The sequence below is a fragment of the Eschrichtius robustus genome, chromosome 13 (assembly GCF_028021215.1).
Source record: "Eschrichtius robustus isolate mEscRob2 chromosome 13, mEscRob2.pri, whole genome shotgun sequence".
NCBI classification, from domain to species: Eukaryota; Metazoa; Chordata; class Mammalia; order Artiodactyla; family Eschrichtiidae; genus Eschrichtius; species Eschrichtius robustus.
Genome location: NC_090836.1, coordinates 32,359,761 through 32,381,026, shown reverse-complemented (window position 1 = coordinate 32,381,026; position 21,266 = coordinate 32,359,761). Strand labels below are relative to the sequence as shown.

The window sequence follows — 21,266 nt, the reverse complement described above, 5'->3', positions numbered from 1 at the left end:
GGGTCTTCGTTTCTGTGCGAGGGCTTTCTCTAGTTGCGGCAAGTGGGGGCCACTCTTCATCGCAGTGTGCAGGCCCCCCATTATCGCGGCCTCTCTTGTTGCGGAGCACAGGCTCCAGACGCGCAGGCTCAGTAATTGTGGCTCACGGGCCTAGTTGCTCTGAGGCATGTGGGATCTTCCCAGACCAGGGCTCGAACCCGTGTCCCCTGCATTGGCAGGCAGATTCTCAACCACTGCGCCACCAGGGAAGCCCAGAGTGTCTTCTTTTAAGTTCTGTTTTTACTTTTTTTTAATTTTGAGAATGCATATTCAACATATTATTAGGCTTATAAACACAATAAGAAATTAAGCATTGCAAAACAAAATTATAATTAAGAGTTTTTATGAGATAAATTTTCATATCTGTTCATCAAAGAGAATTGACAGATTTCAGAAGTCATAAAGAAGGCATAAATAATATTAAATGAATCTTTTAAAGAAGTTACAAAGTTTTTAAAATAAATTTTATTTGTTTATTTATTTACTTAGTTACTTACTTAGTTACTTATTTATTTATTTTTGGCCGCGTTGGGTCTTCGCTGCTGTGTGTGGGCTTTCTCTAGTTGTGGCAAGTGGGGCTACTCTTTGTTGCGGTACACAGGCTTCTCGGTGTGGTGGCTTCTCTTGTTGCGGAGCATGGGCTCTAGGTGCACAGGCTTCAGTAGTTGTGTCACGCGGGCTTCAGTAGTCGTGACTCGCGGGCTCTAGAGCGCAGGCTCAGTAGTTGTGGCACACGGGCTTAGTTGCTCCGCGGCATGTGGGATCTTCCTGGACCAGGGCTGGAACCCCTGTCCCCTTCATTGGCAGGCGGATTCTTAACCACTGCACCACCAGGGAAGTCCCGAAGTTACAAAGTTTTTTTAATTAATTTTTATTGGAGTATAGTTGCTTTACAGTGTTGTGTTAGTTTCTACTGTACAGCAAAATGAATCAGCTATACATATACACATATCCCCTCTTTTTTGGATTCCCTTCCCATTTAGGTCATCACAGTGGATTAAATAGAGTTCCCTGTGCTATACAGTATGTTCTCATTAGTTGTATATTTTATACATAGTATCAATAGTGTATATGTGTCAATCCCAATCTCCCAATTAGAAGTTACAAAGTTTTGCTTCTTCAAATTCCTTTTACAAAGAAAACATTTGGCAGCCTTATGCATATTGATACCTTTGCTACATAAATTGCTACAGTGAACTAAGTGGTGCTCCAGTTACTAAATGAAATATTTCTGGGTAAATGAGATACTTACGTGTTTAACAGAATATACTCTCTAAAATCTAGGTAATTATGTATTTATTATTTATTAATCATGTTGAGAATAATAAAAATTTACTATGGGAATAAAACCACATGTCTTTTAGCTGGCTAAATAGAAATTCTTTTGTATCTGCTTATTTCTTTTTTTTTTAAAATTGAAGTATAGTTGAGCTACAATGTTATGTTAATTTCTGGTGTATAGCAAAGTGATTCAGTTACATATATATTCTTTTTCATATTCTTTTTTTAATTGACCTATAGTTGATTTACAATGTTAATTACTGCTGTACAGCAAAGTGATTCAGATATATATATGTATATATACATATACACACACATACACACACACACACACATTCATACATATCTATACATTCTTTTTATATTCTTTCCCATTATGGTTTTTCATAAGATATTGAATATAGTTCTCTGTGCTATACAGTAGGACCTTGTTGTTTATCCATTCTATATGTAAAAGCTTACATCTGCTAATCCCAACCTCCCACTCCATCCCTCCCCCAAACCCCTCCCCCTTGGCAACCACCAGTCTGTTATCTATGTCTGTGAGTCTGTTTCCATTTCATAGAGGGGTTCATTTGTGTCATATTTTAGATTCCACATATAAGTGACATCATATGGTATTTGTCTTTCTCTTTCTGACTTACTTCACTTAGTATGATAATCTCTAGTTGCATCCATGTTGCTGCAAATGGCATTATTTCATTATTTTTTTATGACTGAGTAGTATTCCATGGAATAAATACACCACATATTTATCCATTCATCTGTCAATGGACATTTAGGGTGTTTCCAAGTCTTGGCTATTGTGAATAGTGCTGCTATGAACATAGGGGTTCATGTATCTTTTTTTTTTTTTTTGAATTTTATTTTATTTTTTTATACAGCAGTTTCTTATTAGTTATCCATTTTATACATATTAATTTATATATGTCAATCTCAATCTCCCAGTTCATCACACCACCACCACCACCACGCCCCCCTGTGCCACTTTCCCCTGTTGGTGTCCATACGTTTGTCCTCCACATCTGTGTCTCTATTTCTGCCCTGCAAACCAGTTCATCTGTAGCATTTTTCTAGATTCCACATATATGCATTAATATATAATATTTGTTTTTCTCTTTCTGATTTACTTCACTCTGTATGACAGTCTCTAGATCCATCCACGTCTCTACAAATGACCCAATTTCGTTCCTTTTTATGGCTGAGTAATATTCCATTGTATATATGTACCACATCTTCTTTATCCATTCATCTGATGATGGACACTTAGGTTGCTTCCATGACCTGGCTATTGTAAACAGTGCTGCAATGAATATTGGGGTGCATGTGTCTTTTTGAATTATGGTTTTCTCTGGGTATGTGCCCAGTAGTGGGATTGCTGGGTCATATGGTAATTCTATTTTTAGTTTTTTAAGGAACCTCCATACTGTTTTCCACAGTGGCTGCACCAAATTACATTCTCACCAACTGTGTAGGTGGGTTCCCTTTTCTCCACATCCTCTTCAGCACTTGTTATTTGTAGACTTTTTAACGATGGCCATTCTGATTGGTGTGAGGGGGTAACCCATTGTAGTTTTGATTTGCAGTTCTCTAATAATTAGTGACTTTGAGCATCTTTTCATGTGCCTATTGGCCATCTGTATGTCTTCTTTGGAGAAATGTCTATTTACGTCTTCTGGCCATTTTTGGATAGGGTTTGTTTGGTTTTGTATTTGAGTTCAATGAACTGTTTGTATATTTTGGAAATTAAGCCTTTGTCAGTCACATCATTTGCAAATATTTTCTGCCATTCTGTTGGTTGTCTTTTCGTTTTGTTTATTGTTTCCTTTGCTATGCAAAAGCTTGTAAGTTTGATTAGGTCCCATTTGTTTATTTTTGTTTTAATTTTTATTGCCTTGGGAGACTGACGTAAGAAAACATTGGTACAGTTTATGTCAGAGAATGTTTTGCCTATGTTCTGTTTTAGGAGTTTTATGGTGTCATGTCTTATGTTTAAGTCTTTAAACCATTTTGAGTTTATTTTTGTGTACAGTGAGAGGATGTGTCCTAACTTCATTTATTTACATGTGGCTCTCCAACTTTCCCAATACGACTTGCTGAAAGACTGTCCTTTTCCCATTGTATATTCTTGCCTCCTTCATCGAAGATAAACTGACTGTAGGTGTGTGGCATATTCTTTTCCCGTATAGGTTATTACAAGATGTTGAATATAGTTCCCTGTACTGTATGGTAGGACCTTACTGTTTATCTATTTTATATATAGTAGCTTGTATCTGCTAATCCCAAACTCCTAATTTATCCCTCACTTTCCCCTTCCCCCTTTGGTAACCATAAGTTTGTTTCCAAATGAACTTATTTACAAAACACAAACAGACACACAGTCATAGAAAACAAACTTATGCTCTTTTTTAAGATATTGCCCTTTCACATAGGTAGATAACGTAAACCTAAGTTGAAATGAACTTTTTTGTCTCCATAATGGTTTATTGAATGCCTACTATGTGCCTGTAGTACTGTACTAAGTGCTCTACATTGCTTTATGAAAACCTACTGCTTCATTTAATCCTCATAACAAATGCAATAAAGTGAGTTACTTTACAAATGACGTAACTATAGCTCAGAATTTGGGTCACATTGCTAGTAAATGGTGAGATTGGGATTCCAGTCCAGAACCATCTCTCCAAAGCCCATTATCACAACCATGACTCTATACTGTCTTCCCCAAAATGTAGATATAAAATATAATTTCATCAAATATTTCCAGTTAATCAAGTCTTATGATGGAATCCTGTAGAAACACCATTGAAATGAATGTTCAGATGTATTTTAATTATTGCAGTCTCAGTTATGTATTGTGTCATGGCTGTTCTGTGGATTGAATTATATTTGGGGTTTATGCTAAGGATATCTAAACTTCTGATTTACATTAAGTTGGAACTGGCATCACTTTGTAAGTTAGCTAAAGTACTGACTCCCAATATTTCCTTGTATTTCTTCTTAGTAGTCTCAGAATACCGACTAAAAAATTGTTCACTGGTCCTGATGGTCAGTATCTATTTTATGCTACTGTTATTATTACCAGATATTAACTTAAGATAATACCACATTATATAAGTGCTTAAAATGATGGAAATAAACAAATAACTTTGTGTCCTAATTCTGTTTTTAAAAAATATATAGTTAGACTGGAGAGGGAAGGAAATCAGAGAGCAGGAGAAGACATACGGAACATGGTAGAAGAAAAATGCCTAGAAATGGTGCAGCCACTTGGGAAAACAATTGATCAGTTCCTCAAAAAGTTAAACAGAGTTACCATATGCCCCACTACTAGGTGTATGCCCACTATTCATAATAACCAAATAGTGGAAACAACTGAAATATCCAGATTAGCAAAATATGGTGTAACCATACAATGGAATTTAATTCAGATATTAAAAGGAATGAAATACTGCTACATGCTACAACATAGGTGAACCTGAAGATATTATGCTGACAGAAAGAAGACCACATATTGTGTGATTCCATACATATGAAAATATGTGAAATTTCCAGAATAGGCAAATCCACAGATACAGAAAGTAGATTAGTGATTGCCAGGGCTTGGGAGGAGGGAAGAACTAGGAGTGCCTGCTCTTAGGTATGGAGTTTCTTTTGGGGGTGAAGAAAATGTTCTGGAAATAGATACTGGTGATATTTACATGAGCTTGTAAATATACTGAAAATCATTGAATTTTATACTTTAAAAGGGTGAATTTTATAATGTGAATTATATCTCAATTTTAAAAATATGACTAGAGATTCCTTATGTTTGCAAAGACTCCATTGCAAACCTTATTACATGAATGCATATATGTATAATTGAAATATAAATATTTTGATTTTCAAATGTTAGTTAAATCTGTTATAAAATAAATTTTTGTGCTATCTATCCTTCAACTAAATCATTTGCATGTTATGGGAAAATAGATAGAGAATTAATCTACAAACACAGTTTGTATTTAAAACCTTTAATTGTCTCTCTCTCTACACACACACACCTTTTTTTTTTAAAGTAAGTTGCTGTAAATAAATCTTCACCCCTAACTTCTTTAGGGTGTACAGTTGACCCTTGAGCAATGCAGAGGTTAGAGGCACTGACCCCAGCACAGTTGAAAAATCCATGTATAATTTATAGTCGGCCCTTTATTTCTATGGTTCCACATCTGCAGATTCAACCAACCACAGACTGTGAAGTACTGTAATATTTCCTATTAAAAAAACCCCATGTATAAGTGGACCCATGCAGTTCAAACCCATGTTACTCAATGAGGAACAGTATTTTCAAAGAGCAAGAATAGTCTCTAACATAGACATAGTATGATGATCAAATTCATGAAAATTAACATTGATATAATATTATCTGAACATACTTTTGTTGGTTCTCAAACCGGCCCTTGTACACAGAGGGCAAGAAGAGACAGAAGAAAGAGGCAGACCACTCCAGATTGGTGGATGGCAGGTTTAATAAGCAAGGGAATTTACATTTGAGGCTTGTCATGGGCAGCCTCAAGATGAGCCTCTCCACTTCTATCCACCAGAATCTTAAAAGTTTATATAGAGGCTTTAATGGGGTTCCCTCATGTATACCATCCGTATGGTCTCAACACCACATTGCTCCCTCAAGTCTGTGTCCTTGAAAATAGTTGGCAGCTGTGGGAACTGTGGGTTGAGCATACATTCCAAGGTCAGGGAAGGGGGTTGGAGCGTCAGATTGCCTGGGTCCAGCTCACAGGTCAACTGGCAGTGAAGTCCTCTTGATTACCTCCTCCAACAACTTTCCACATTCAAATTTTTCCAATTGTCATAATACTATTCTTTATAATAACTTGTTTTTCTCAGTCCATCATCATACATTGTATTTTAGTTGCCATGTTGCTCTAGTTTCTTTTAATGTGAAAGAATTCCTTAGCCTTTCTTTGTTTTTTATGATATTGATATTTGTAATGAGTGCAGGACTGTTGTTGTTGTATATTCATAAAGTCCCACAATTTGGGTTTATCTGATAGTTTTCTAATGATACAATACAGTTTACACATTTTTTTGCAATAACACTACCTGCATTAGTTTCCGAGATCTACTGAAACCAAAAATTTGCTGGTCTGAAACAACAGAAATTTATTTTCTCACAGATCTAGAGGCCAGGAATCCAAAATCAAGGTGTTGGCAGGGTCACCCTCCTTCTGGAAGCTCAAGGGGAGAATTTTTTCTTACCTCTTCCAGCTTCCAGTGGTGCCCAGCATTCCTTGGCTTGTGACAGCATAACTCCAATCTCTGCCTCTGTCTTCACATGACTTTCCTCCCTGTGTTTTTCCTCTTCTTTAAAGGTATTTATTGGATTTAAGACCCATCTGGTTAATCCAGGATAATCTTATCTCAAGATCCTTAACTTAATTACATCTGCAAACACCTTTTTTTTTTTTCTAAATAAGGTCACATTCACAAATAATAGGGGTTAGGACTTGGACATATCTTTGAGGTCCACAATTCAACCCTCTATACTTCCTAAATGCTGTTGTGACCTTCTCAAAGGATAGTATCAGGATGCAGCAAATGTACACAGAACGAGGAAATAGATTTTTGTTCAAAAAATTATGAATTCATGCTGATACTCTAATTCAAATTAAACATTACAGTATATTTTTCTCCCCTTCCCACATTTCATATTTGTATCTTCCTTCTTCCACAGTGAGAACCTTACCTCCTAACGTTATTAAAATGTTTACTTACTTGGTCAATCCTACAACATAGTTTCAGAATTGCTACACCTATAGCAACAAGATACATGAACAATTAGTTTTAAGGTTTCTTTGTGGTTCTTTTGGTTTTCAACTGAAATTATGTAACCAAATTTGAAAGTTACTTGGATCAGTCCCTCCTCCCTGTTTTATGTGGTTATGTTATTCATTTGATAGACTTTTCAGTTAATTTGTTTCTGTTTGTATTCAATTTTAGGGTTTCTTCCTTCGTTTTACTGGTTAAATTTTTAAAAAAATAATAACACTTTAACATGATTCTAAGAGTAAAAACTATATAGAAAGTATTCTTAAAGAGGTCTTTCCCTCCCTTATCTATTCTGCCTTGTTCCTCCCATCTCCTATAGGTAACTGATTTCATTAGTTTCTGGTTTACTGTTTCCTTTTGTAAATATAAGCAGACAGATGTATATTTTCTTATTTTGCTTTCACTTTACATAGAAGTGGTATACTACATATTAGTGGTTCTATCAAATGGGGATGGTTTTGTCCCCTAAAGGGACAAAATAATATTTGGAGACTTTTTTTTTTTTTTTGTCACTGCTGCAGTGGATGCTAGTAGCATCTGGAGCATAGAGATCAAGTGTTCTGCTAAACATCCTGTAATACACAGGATATACCTCAGTGACAAAGAATTATCTGATTTAATATCTCCATAATACCACTGTTGAGAAACCCAGCTATATATCTACTTTGCACTTTGCTTTTCAACTTAACAATATATTATGTAAATCACCCTATATCAATTCATAGAGATCTTCCACATCCTGTTTTATAGCTGCACAGTGCAGGTTCTATAGTTTATTCAGTCAGTCTCCTTTGTATGCGCATTTAGGTTCTCAATATTTTGCAGTTACAAAGAATGCTGTAATGGATAACTTTACACATTTTTTTGTTGATGGTGGTGTATTTTTGGAAGTATATCTTTAAAATAAATTCCTAGAAGTGGGTCAAAGACCAGATGATATATTGGTTTGTAGAATCCTCTCCAAAGGGTTGTACCATTTTGCATTTTCACATTGTATGAAAGTACCTTGTGTCTCCATAGACTTGCCAATTGAGTGAGTTGTCAAGCTTTTAAACTTCTACCAATGTGCTAAGTAAGAAACTCAGTATAGTTTTAACTTGCATTTCTCTTATTGTGAATGATATTTTTTAAGTTTTGTTTGTTCACATTGCTGGGTCAAAACCTCAAATTTTATGTTTAACCCAAACAGTTTTAGATGAAATACAGAAGCAACAATTATAAAATACAACAGAACAAGTATGTATGTATTTCTGTGCTGAAAACATCCAAGTATTTCTTGTAGGAACTTTTCTTGTGGCTATGTCTCTATATGTTTTTACATGAATATAACAGCGTTTTATCCTGCCACGCCTGAGAAATACTCATCACCAGGTAATAAATATAATCCTAGAAATATGATATTTAAAGTCTGCTCTGGAGTTTTCAGACCACCAGGATGTCACACTGAGTAAACGAAACTGATTTTTTACTAAGATTCTTGTGTTCTTGGTGTTTTACAGGCCGTACATGTCTCTTGGAAGTCTTCGGGATCAAGTCATTTATCCAGATTCAGTGGATGACATGCATGATAAAGGCTATACAGACCACGATCTAGACTGTATCCTACATAATGTTCACCTCTACCATATAGTTCAAAGAGAAGGAGGTAAAGTCTATAATTTGTGTTTTTTTCATGTATTTAAATTAATTTTTAACAAATAAACTTGGGTTTAATTTGAATGTATGCTGTTGTTGGAACATAAGCACGCAAGTAAAGATGGCGTTTACAGCTTTTGTTGCTTTTCCATTATTAACATGCTCTTTTCTGCTTATGTTATATTTCATGCAGCACACTAAGCTTTTTACTAAATCTGCTGCTAGCATTTGAAAACAGTTTTTTTTTTTTTGGTCATATTTTAATGTACATGTGTCCCTGAGGCCATAGTCAATCTAAATGTATGTAAAGTTCATGACAGAAATATTCTCCTGTCAAGCTCTCAGCTTACATTAAATGTAATAATTTGAGAAGTAGGTATCACAGAACTTATTTATTTTCAGACCCACAGTCTTACCAATACATTTTTTTCTCTAAAGCAACAAATAGAGAATTAGATAAAATATAGAAACTTCTGTACTGTAGTATTTCAACATAAAACATACTTTTGAAAAAGTAGGAAAAACAGTTATACATATTAGTTCAAAAGAGAATTACTTTCAAAAAAACAAAATTACTTTCAAATAACTTGATAAAAATATAATTTGATAGCCTAGAAAAACTAAGGAAATAGCAAGCTAGAATTCTAGGTTAAATTTTGCATGGGTTTTATGTTTTATTGTTTAGCCCATTAACATTATCAAAAGAAGCAGGGTAGTACAGTAATTAGGAATGTAAGCTTCAAAGTCAGAGTTCTGGAATCAAGTCTTAAATAGCTGGGGGACCTTCAAGATGGCAGAGGAGTAAGACGTGGAGGTCACCTTCTTCCCCACAAATACATCAAAAATACATCTACATGTGGAACACCTCCTACAGAACACCTACTGAACGCTCACAGAAGACCTCAGACTTCCCAAAAGGCAAGAAACTCTCCACGTACCTGGCCGTGTGGCTGACAGGGTCTCAGTGCACCGGTTGGGTGTCACGCCTGAGCCTCTGAGGTGGGAGAGCCGAGTTCAGGACATTGGACCACCAGAGACCTCCCGGCCCCACTTAATATCAGTCAGTGAAAGCGCTCCCAGAAATCTCCATATAAACGCTAAGACCCAGCTCTACTCAAGGACCAGAAAGCTCCAGTGCTGGACACTGCATGCCAAATAACTAGCAAGACAGGAACACCAACCCACCCATTAGCAGAGAGGCTGCCTAAAATCATAAGTTCACAGGCACCCCAAAGCACACCACTGGACGCAGTCCTGCCCACCAGAAAGACAAGATGCAGCCTCATCACCAGAACACAGGCCTAGTCCCCTCCACCAGGAAGCCTACACAACCCACTGAACCAACCTTACCCACTGGGGGCAGACAACAAAAAACAATGGGAACTATGAACCTGCAGCCTGTGAAAAGGAGACCACAAACACAGTAAGTTAAGCAAAATGAGAAGACAGAGAAATATGCAGCAGATGAAGGAGCAAGGTAAAAAACCCACCAGAACAAACAAATGAAGAGGAAAAAGGGAGTCTACCTAAAAAAGAATTCAGAGTAATGATAGTAAAGATGATCCAAAATCTTGGAAATAGAATGGAGAAAATACAAGAAACGTTTAACAAGGACCTAGAAGAACTAAAGAGCGAACAAACAATGGCAAACAACACAATAAATGAAATTTAAAGTTCTCTAGAAGGAATCAATAGCAGAATAACTGAGGCAGAAGAATGGATAAGTGACTTGGAATATAAAATAGTGTAAATAACTACTGCAGAGGAGAATAAAGACAAAAGAATGAAAAGAATTAAGGACAGTCTCAGAGACCTCTGGGACAACATTATATGCACCAACATTCAAATTATATGTGCCCCAGAAGAAGAAGAGAAAAAGAGACAGAAAACATTTGAAGAGATTATAGTTGAAAACTTCCCTAATATGGGAAAGGAAATTGTCAATCAAGTCCAGGAAGTGCAGAGAGTCCCACACAGGATAAATCCAAGGAGAAACACACCAAGACACATATTAATCAAACTATCAAAAATTAAATACAAAGAAAAAATATTAAAAGCAGCAAGGGAAAAGCAACAAATAACATACAAGGGAATCCCCATAAGGTTAACAGCTGATCTTTCAGCAGAAGCTCTACAAGCCAGAAGGAAGTGGCAGGACATATTTAAAGTGATGAAAGGGAAAAACCTACAACCAAGATTACTTTACCCAGCATGGATCTCATTCAGATTCAACGGAGGAATTAAAAGCTTTACAGGCAAGCAAAAGCTAAGAGAATTCAGCACCACCAAACCAGCTATACAACAAATGCTAAAGGAAATTCTCTAGGCAGGAAACACAAGAGAAGGAAAAGACCTACAAAAACCAACCCAAAACAATTAAGAAAATGGTAATAGGAACATACATATCAATAGCTACCTTAAATGTAAATGGATTAAATGCTCCAACCAAAAGACATAGACTGGTTGAAAGGAAACCAAAACAAAACCCGTATATATGCTGTGTACAAGAGACCCACTTGAGACCTAGGGACACATACAGACTGAAACTGAGGGGACAGAAAGAGATATTCCATGCAAATGGAAACCAAAAGAAAGCTGGAGTAGCAATTCTCGTAACAGACAAAAAAGAGTTTAAAATAAAGACAAGAGAGAAAGAAGGACACCTCATAATGATCAAGGGATCAATCCAAGAAGAATATAACGATTGTAAATATTAATGCACCCAACATAGGAGTACCTCAATATATAAGGCAAATGCTAACAGCTATAAAAGGAGAAATTGACAGTAACACAATAATAGTAGGGGACTTTGATACCCCACTTTCACCTATGGACAGATCATCCAAAATGAAAATAAATAAGGAAACATAAGCTTTAAATGACACATTAAACAAGATGGACTTAATTGATATTTATAGGACATTCCATCCAAAACAACAGAATACACTTTCTTCTCAAGTGCTCATGGAACATTCTCCAGGATACATCATATCTTGGGTCACAAATCAAGCCTTGGTAAATTTAAGAAAATTGAAATCATAGCAAATATTTTTCTGACCACAACACTATGAGACTAGACATCAATTACAGGAAAAAAACTGTCAAAAATACAAACATATGGAGGCTAAACAATGCACTACTAAATAACCAAGAGGTCACTGAAGAAATCAAAGAGGAAATCAAAAAATACCTAGAAACAAATGACAATGAATACACGACGGCCCAAAAGCTATGGGCTGCAGCAAAAGCAGTTCTAAGAGGGAAGTTTATAGCAATACAATCCTACCTCAAGAAACAAGAAACATCTCAAATATACAACCTAATCTTACACCTAAAGCAATTAGAGAAAGAAGAAGAAATAAACCCAAAAGTTAGCAGAAGGAAAGAAATCATACACATCAGATCAGAAATAAATGAGAAAGAAATGAAAGAAACAGTATCAAAGATCAATAAAACTAAAAGCTGGTTCTTGGAGAAGATAAACAAAACTGATAAACCATTAGCCAGACTCATCAAGAAAAAGAGGGATAAGACTCAAATTAACAGAACTGGAAATGAAAAAAGAGAAGTAACAACTGACACTGCAGAAATACAATGGATCATGAGAGATTACTACAAGCAACTATATGCCAATAAAATGGACAACCTGGAAGAAATGGACAAATTCTTAGGAAATCACAACCTTCTGAGACTGAACCAGGAAGAAATAGAAAATATAAACAGACCAATCACAAGCACTGAAATTGAAATTGTGATTAAATATCTTCCAACACATATGGACACCACAGGGAGAAAGTGGTGGGTGGGGATGGTGTGTGAATTGGGAGATTGGGATTGACATACATACATTAATATGTATAAAATAGATAAATGATAAGAACCTGCTATATAAAAAAATAAATAAAATTAAATTAAAAAAAAAATCTTCCAACAAACAAAAGTCCAGGACCAGATGGCTTCACAGGTGAATTCTATCAAACACTTACAAAAGAGCTAACACCGATCCTTAAACTTTTCTAAGATATAGCAGAGGGAGGAATACTTCCAACTCATTCTATGAGGCCACTATCACCCTGATACCAAAACCAGACAAACATGTCACAAAAAAAGAAAACTACAGGCCAATATCACTGATGAACATAGATGCAAAATTCTCAGCAAGATACTAGCAAACAGAATCCAACAGCACATTAAAAGGATCATACACCATGATCAAGTGGGGTTTATTCCAGGAATGCAAGGATTCTTCAATATACGCAAATCAATCAACGTGATACACCATATTAACAAATTGAAGGAGAAAAACTATATGATCATCTCAATAGATGAAAAAAAAGATTTTCACAAAATTCAACACCCATTTATGATAAAAACCCTCCAAAAAGTAGACATAGAGGGAATTTACATCAACATAATAAAGGCCATATATGACAAACCCACAGCAAACATCATTCCCAATGGTGAAAAACTGAAACCATTTGCACTAAGATCAGGAACAAGACAAGGTTGCCCACTCTCACCACTATTATTCAGAATAGTTTTAGAAGTTTTAGCCACAGCAATCAGAGAAGAAAAAGAAATAAAAGGAATCCAAATCGGAAAAGAAGAAGTAAAACTGTCACTGTTTGCAGATGACATGATACTATACATAGAGAATCCTAAAGATGCTACCAGAAAACCACTAGGACTTATCAATGAATTTGGTAAAGTAGCAGGATACAAAATTAATGCACAGAAATCTCTTGCATTCCTATATACTAATGATGAAAAATCTGAAAGAGAAATTAAGGAAACACTCCCATTTACCACTGCAACAAATAGAATAAAATACCTAGGAATAAACCTACCTAAGGAGACAAAAGACCTGTATGCAAAAAACTATAAGACACTGAGGAAAGAAATTAAAGATGATACAAACAGGTGGAGAGATACACCATGTTCTTGGTTTGGAAGAATCAACATTGTGAGAATGACTATACTACCGAGATACACCATGTTCTTGGTTTGGAAGAATCAACATTGTGAAAATGACTATACTACCCAAAGCAATCTACAGATTCAATGCAGTCCCTATCAAATTACCAATGGCATTTTTTACAGAACTAGAACAAAAAAATTCACAATTTTATGGAAACACAAAAGACCCCAAATAGCCAAAGCAATCGTGAGAAAGAAAAATGGAGCTGGGGGAATCAGGCTCCCTGATTTTAGACTATACTACAAATCTACAGTAATCAAGACAGTATGGTGCTGGCAGAAAAATAGAAATATAGATTAATGGAACAGGATAGAAAGCCCAGAGATAAACCCACACTCATATGGTCACCTTATCTTTGATAAAGGAGGCAAGAATATCCAATGGAGAAAAGACAGCCTCTTCAATAAGTGGTGCTGGGAAAATTGGACAGGTACATGTAAAAGAATGAAATTAGAACACTCCCTAACACCATGCACAAAAATAAACTCAAAATGGATTAAAGACCTAAATGTAAGACCAGACACTATGAAACTCTTAGAGGTAAACATAGGCAGAACTCTCTATGACATAAATCACAGCAAGATTTTTTTGACCCACCTCCTAGAGAAATGGAAATAAAAACAAAAATAAATAAATGGGACCTAATGAAACTTAAAAGCTTTTGCACAGCAAAGGAAACCATAAACATGACGAAAAGACAACCCTCAGAATGGGAGAAAATATTTGCAAATGAAGCAACTGACAAAGGATTAATCTCCAAAATATACAAGCAGCTCATGCAGTCAATATCAAAAATAAACAACCCAATCCAAAAATGGGCAGAATACCCAAATAGACATTTCTCTAAAGAAGACATACAGTTTGCCAACAAACACATGAATAGATGCTCAACATCACTAATCATTAGATAAATGCAAATCAAAACTCCAATGAGGTATCACCTCACACTCGTCAGAATGGCCATCATCAAAAAATCTATAAACAGTAAATGCTGGAGAGGGTGTGGAGAAAAGGGAACCCTCTTGCACTGTTGGTGGGAATGTAACTTGATACAGCCACTATGGAGAACAGTATGTAGGTTCCTTAAAAAACTAAAAATAGAGCTACCATATGACCCAGCAATCCCACTACTGGGCATATACCCTGAGAAAACCATAATTCAGAAAGAGTCATGTACCACAACGTTCATAGCATCACTATTTATGATAGCCAGGACATGGAAGCAACCTAATTGTCCATCAACAGATGAATGGATAAAGAAGATGTGACACATATATACAATGGAATATTACTCAGCCATAAAAAGAAACGAAATTGAGTTATTTGTAGTGAGGTGGATAGACCTACAAACTGTCATACATAGTGAAGTAAGTCAGAAAGAGAAAAACAAATACCATATGCTAACACATATATAAATTGGTTCTGAAGAACCTAGGGGCCAGACAGGAATAAAGACGCAGACGTAGAGAATGGACTTGAGGACACGGGGAGGGGGAAGGGTAAGCTGGGATGAAGTTAGAGAGTGGCATGGACATATATACACTACCAAATGTAAAATAGATAGCTAGTGAGAAGTAGCCACATAGCCCAGTGAGATCAGCTCACTGCTTTGTGTCCATCTAGAGGGGTGGGATAGGGAGGCTGGGAGGGAGACACAAGAAGGAGGAGATATGGAGATATATGTATACGTATAGCTGATTCACTTTCTTAAACAGCAGAAACTAACACATTGTAAAGCAATTATACTCTAATAAAGATGTTGAAAAAAAAAATCTTAAATAGCTCTGTTCTCTGTATCTTCACCTGTAAAGTGGGGATAAATATCTACCTTATAAAGATTCTGTGAAGATTAAGTTAGACTATATGTAAAGTATTTAAAACAGTGGCACATAGTAAATGTGCAAGAATCAGTTGCTAAAGGTAATAGAACTAGTTGATATTGATACCATGATATTTTGTCTTTGTGTGATGGTACTTGATATTTTATATAGAAAGTTCACATGTATTATTTTATTGATCCTTACAATAAGCAAATGAGTTAGGCAAAAGAGGCATTATTCTATTTATTTTATTGTGTTTATAATATCATAATTCATAAGTGCTATAAATATGGAAAGCAGGTTTTCTTTTTGTTTCATATGGTGAACTTTTCCCCAGTTTTAAAACACTGTGGCTGAATAATAGCTGCCTGTTAATTTTGGGTAAGTTTGAAATCGAACAATCTGAATAGAAATTTATAATAAACATGAGATATTCTATCCTTTTAGAAGTCAAAAGAAATTCTGGAACTGTTTTTCAGAATTTTCCTTAATAATGTAATAGTAATTGTTATGGTTTATTGAGTACTTACTCTGCAGAATATAACATATTAAGCAATTTACAGTGTCATCCTGTTTAATATTTGTGACTGCCTGATGATGTGGGTTTTACCAACTCCCTTTTACAGATGAAATTCAGAAGTTTAGTAGTTTCCCCAGGGCCCTCAGCAAGTCGTGGGACAGGGATTCAAACACAGATGGGACTTGAAAGTCAATATTCTATATTAAGCTATGCCACTGCTCTATGCTATCTTAGCTTCTTAGATGCTAATAAGACTTGCTATATCCTTACACATAAAAAAAAAAATGCTAAGGAAACCCACTTTACTTGCCTAGTCCTTAAAACATGAAACGTGTTTTAAAGCAAAGCAGGAAAGCATTTAAATTTGCAAGGACATCACTTACTCTGGAAGAAGCCTGCTGAAGTTCTAGTAAGATTAGCTAATACTTTGCTTAGAGATATTCTTGGCTTTAGTAAAAGATGGATTTTAAAACTATGTTTTATTCCATCAAATAGATTACAAAATAGAAAGGAGTAGAAGTGTTAATGAATAGACGTGAACTAAAGCAGTTTGTTCATCTTTAGGAAGCAGGAAAACTGTTCACTTTTTAGCTAATTTATTCTCACTATTTCAACATCAGAGATGATATTATGACTCAGAGTTTTGATTTATATGTTCTCTGATCATGAAATATTGCCTACTAATACTTTTGGGTTTAGTGGAACAAAGGACATGATTTATTTAAATACATAATATTAAAGCTTCCTTTGACCCAAATACTTTTGTCTTGTGCATTCTCAGTTGAGGGGGGAAATTTTTTTAAGCCCAGAATTTTTCTCCACTGTGTAGCAACCTGAACCTATTTGTCAAATCCTCACTTATGTTTCATAAATGCTATAAAGTTAAGTCATAGAGAAAATTTTCTTTCAACAGTTTTCACTAGAAGCAAGAACTTTGAACCACATGGCATTTAGAGATTTTTTCCTAATATAAAATTATGTTTTTAAATAGATAGAAAATTCCTGGAAGTTTGCCCAAGAATGAACACTGGTCCCTACTGGGGAGTATCATTGGGAAACAGGGAAAATCTTATTTTCAATCCAGGGCACAAGAAACAATGAAACTCTACTTCTTATTTCCTTTCCCTTTGACCAAGTTTATTTAGAAATTTTAATAAAGATGAAAATTCAGCTGAGGAAGAATAAAGAAAGCAAAGAGCCTGGATTTTTTTCCAAATGGAAAAATTAAGCCTTGAATACTTTGGGATTTGGAAATGTCGTGTGTGTGTGTGTGGTGTGTATGTGAAGTTTTGACAGTCATTTTCCTCTTTGAAAATCAGGCTTTGCCTAGTCTGCTCCATTTTATGATATTCCCACTTTAGAAAAATACTTGATATGGCTGTCTTCCTAATAGGCCGCATGGTTTTGTTTCTAAGTAACGTTTTTTTCTTATTACAAAATTAAGAAAAGCCATAAAAATAATTTTAAAATAATAAAATTTTCAAATATTATAAAAATGTATAGCTTAGAAAGTAAAAGTCTCATAATTCTATTCCCAGAGAGGTTGTGTATGTGTGTTTATTTACAGAAATGCAATCATAATTTATATATGTATATGTGTTCTTGCTTCTAGTGAAAATTGTAGAAAGAAAATTTTCTCTATGACTTAATTGTATAGCATTTATGAAACATAAGTGAGGATTTGAAAAATAGATTCAGATTGCTATACAGTAGAGAAGTGTTCTGGGCTTAAAAAATTTTCCCCCTGCCAACTGAGAAGGCAAAAGAGAAAAGTATTTGAGTCAAAGGAAACTTTAATTTTACATATTTAAATAAATCATGTCCTTTGTTCCACTAAACTCAAAAGTTTTAGCAGGCAATCGAAAAATCTGCAATCAAAAATCTGCATATAACTTATAGTAGGCTGTCTCTAACCAAGGTTCCTCCATATCTGCCGTTCTGCATTTGCGGATTAAACCAACTGCAAATTGTATAGTACTGTAGTATTTACTATTGAAAAAAATACATGTTTAAGTATTTCACAGTTCAGTCTGTGTTGTTCAAGGGTCAACTGTATACAAACACACACAAAATTCTGCAATTTGGTTTTCCATGTAAAAAATATTCTAGGTACGTTTCTATATCAGTATGTATTGACCTAACCTATTTTTTTAAAAAATAGAAGGCTTGCTTTTTGAATAAATAGCCAACAGGAAGTCCTGCATATAAATAAACCTGCATATAAATCCTAACTCTAATATATAGCTGTGTAAAATTTGATATATCAATTTCTCCATGAATTTCAGCTTATGGACCTATAAAATAAAACTAATAATAGCTACCTAATAAGGTTGTGAAATATATAATGAGAAAACTCATATAAAGTGCCAGGCAGATGGAAACCATTTAAGTTAGCTCCTGTCATACCCTTTGTAGACTTTGCAATAAGCCTATGCAAATCTGTTGATCTTTTCTCCCACCACTCTCCAAATTAAGTCTATCAACTCTTTGGAGATATTCAGAAACAAACACATTTTCAGAGTGTCAGTATTTGGAATTCTTAGAAGACGTTTTGTCAATGTAAGTAATTATTACTGGTAAAAAATATCAAATCTAAAATAAAATGATTAAAAATAAGGCTCTCTATCTTATCCAAGCATTTCTGAGAAATATCAGGTTCTTTGTGTTAATAACTTAAACTTGCTAGGAATCACTTGTCTAGATAAAAACTGTAAAATATGCTCTCTTTAGTTAAAAGATGCCTTATAAAATATATACTTATATATATTTTAAAGGATGGGATGCTGTTATGGACTGGAAAGATGTCCTGTCAGGAGGGGAAAAGCAAAGAATGGGCATGGCTCGCATGTTTTATCATAGGTAAGTATATTATACTCAAGTAATGACTATTCCATTGTTGTAACCAAAAAATGTTTGGCTAGGATTCCGTGCCCTCATCTTTAGCCTGAAAATATTTTTCTGAAAAACTAGTGCTTAGAATTTACAGTTTTTTAATTTCCTAAGTTATTTTTTTAATGTGACAGAAATCTCCAAGTATTTTTAAAATTTTTTTTATGTTGAGTAATGTTAGATGACAAAATTAAATTTTTATATGTCCTAAGTTTGAAAGTAGGATTATTACTAATTTTAAAATGTGAAGAATACATAACCACTGTTATACTGTTGTGAACACAGGAGGTAGACATTCAGTAATACTTCTCAATTAAATTATTAAATTCAAACTAAATTAACTTTCTAACCACTCAGTAGCCTATAAAACTTAGTAGTGCTCTCCTCCTTGAAAATCAGAGGCATATCCAATGGAAAAAGGAACCAGCCAGCCTAAGTCTAATGGAGTCAGAAATAAAGAGATGCAGGAAAAAATTTCTCTTGATAAAACTTTTCTATTTGCAACCAGCTTCATAGCCTTTTGAATTCAAGGTACCAAACATAAGACATTGGAAAGAAATATTAAAGCTATTCTGATTTGTTTCTCTTTTTTGTCCTATTCTTCTGTGAAAAATAAATTCCCTTTTTTTTTACGTTAAGCCTCTGGCAATGAGAACCTGAGTTGTTACTCACTTTTAATACTTATATCTTGGGCAAAAAAGCCCAAGAGTTATGTGCATGAATGCCTGAACAGACCATAAGCTGGGGCATATGCCATACTCTTGAAGAAGCTGCAGTGGAAGCAATAATACCTTCATAGGGAACTTTTAAAAGCTGATAAAGACCACACACAAAAAAATTATCAAGTAAGCCTCATTAAACACTTAGCAACAAGTTGGCTACCAATTTTTAAAAAATCTTTTATTATGGAAAAACCAGTAAAATTTCATCTAAGAGAGAAAATTGTAAGATGAACCCCATATTCTTATCACACTGATTTAATACAGCACTTGATTTATCTATTTTTTATTTATGAAGCATTTTAAAGCAAATCCAAAATCATGGAATTTTTTCATTAAATACTTTGGCATTAATCTCTGAAATATTAGGATATTTTCTTACATAATATATCATAATCATAACTAAAAATTTGATAATAATCATTTAAAATCATGTAATACCTGGTTCATATTCATTTTCCCTGATTGTCTCAAAAATATCTTTTTATGCTTGGTTTGTTCAAACCAAGATCCAAACAAATTTTATATACTGAATTTTGTTGTTATATATCTCTTAATTATTTTTTAATTTAAAGAGTCTCTTCTTCTCCCTGCCTCTGTCCCCTTCCCCCATCTTTTATGCCATTGACTTGTTAAAGAAACTGGGTCAGTTGTCCTGTAAGAATGTTGTCCTTTCTAGATTGATCTGATTGCTTCCTCATGAGATCCCTTTACCTCTTTCCTCAGTCTCCTATTTGTCTTGTAAACTGGAAATTAGAGCTAAAAGCTTGATTATATTTAGGTTCAGCCTTTTTGGTGAGAATATAACACAAAATATTTATCATTAAAAAAATAATTTAAACAACTTTATTAAATATAATTATATGTTTATATTATAAAAGTAGAAAATTAGATAAGTAAAAATAAGAAAAAATCTGTTGTCTCACTACCTGTAACATAAAATTTTGGTATAATTTTTTTCTCTATTTTGGTATACAAAAGTTGGTTGTTATTTTTTAATGTAACTACTTTCATAAAGTATATTGCAGTTTATATATCCCTCTTCTTTTTTTTTGGCCACACCACACGGCTCGAAGGATCTTAGTTCCCTGACCAAGGATCGAATCCAGGCCCGTGGCAGTGAAAGCACAGAGTCCTAACCACTGGACTGCCAGGGAATTCCCTATATCCCTCTTTTTATTTTGTATGCTATTATGTGTACTATTATGTAATAGCTAGCCAGGGTTTATTTATTAGTATTATCATTAGTGTTATTATTATTATAAATTTATGTACCACATACATAAATGTATTTAAGTATACAATTCTATGACTTTTGACAAATGTATATACATTATGTAACCAATATCCCAATTAACATAAAGAATGTTTCCATCACCATAGAAAGTCTCTCATGCCCCTTTCCAGTCAAATCTCTCCATAGACAATTTCTGTTCTGATTTCTATCCTGATAAATTACTTCTCCTGTTCTACAATTTCATATAAATTAAATCATACAAATATGTATTATTTTTGTGTTATACCTGGATTTTATTAATGAAAAAATATTGTGTAATAACATGGTA

At 34.5% G+C, this 21,266-nt stretch overlaps 1 protein-coding gene across 4 annotated transcripts in view; it reads left to right on the top strand.

Annotated features, from left to right (window-relative positions):
- Window positions 1-21,266, top strand: part of ABCD2 (ATP binding cassette subfamily D member 2) — an 87,293-nt gene that overhangs the window by 44,819 nt on the left and 21,208 nt on the right. For all 4 annotated transcript variants that reach the window (XM_068561064.1, XM_068561063.1, XM_068561062.1 and 1 more), the window contains 2 exons: window positions 8,640-8,785; window positions 18,868-18,952. In XM_068561064.1, the coding sequence (XP_068417165.1) occupies window positions 8,640-8,785; window positions 18,868-18,952 (231 nt within the window). The remainder of the gene's footprint in view (window positions 1-8,639; window positions 8,786-18,867; window positions 18,953-21,266) is intronic.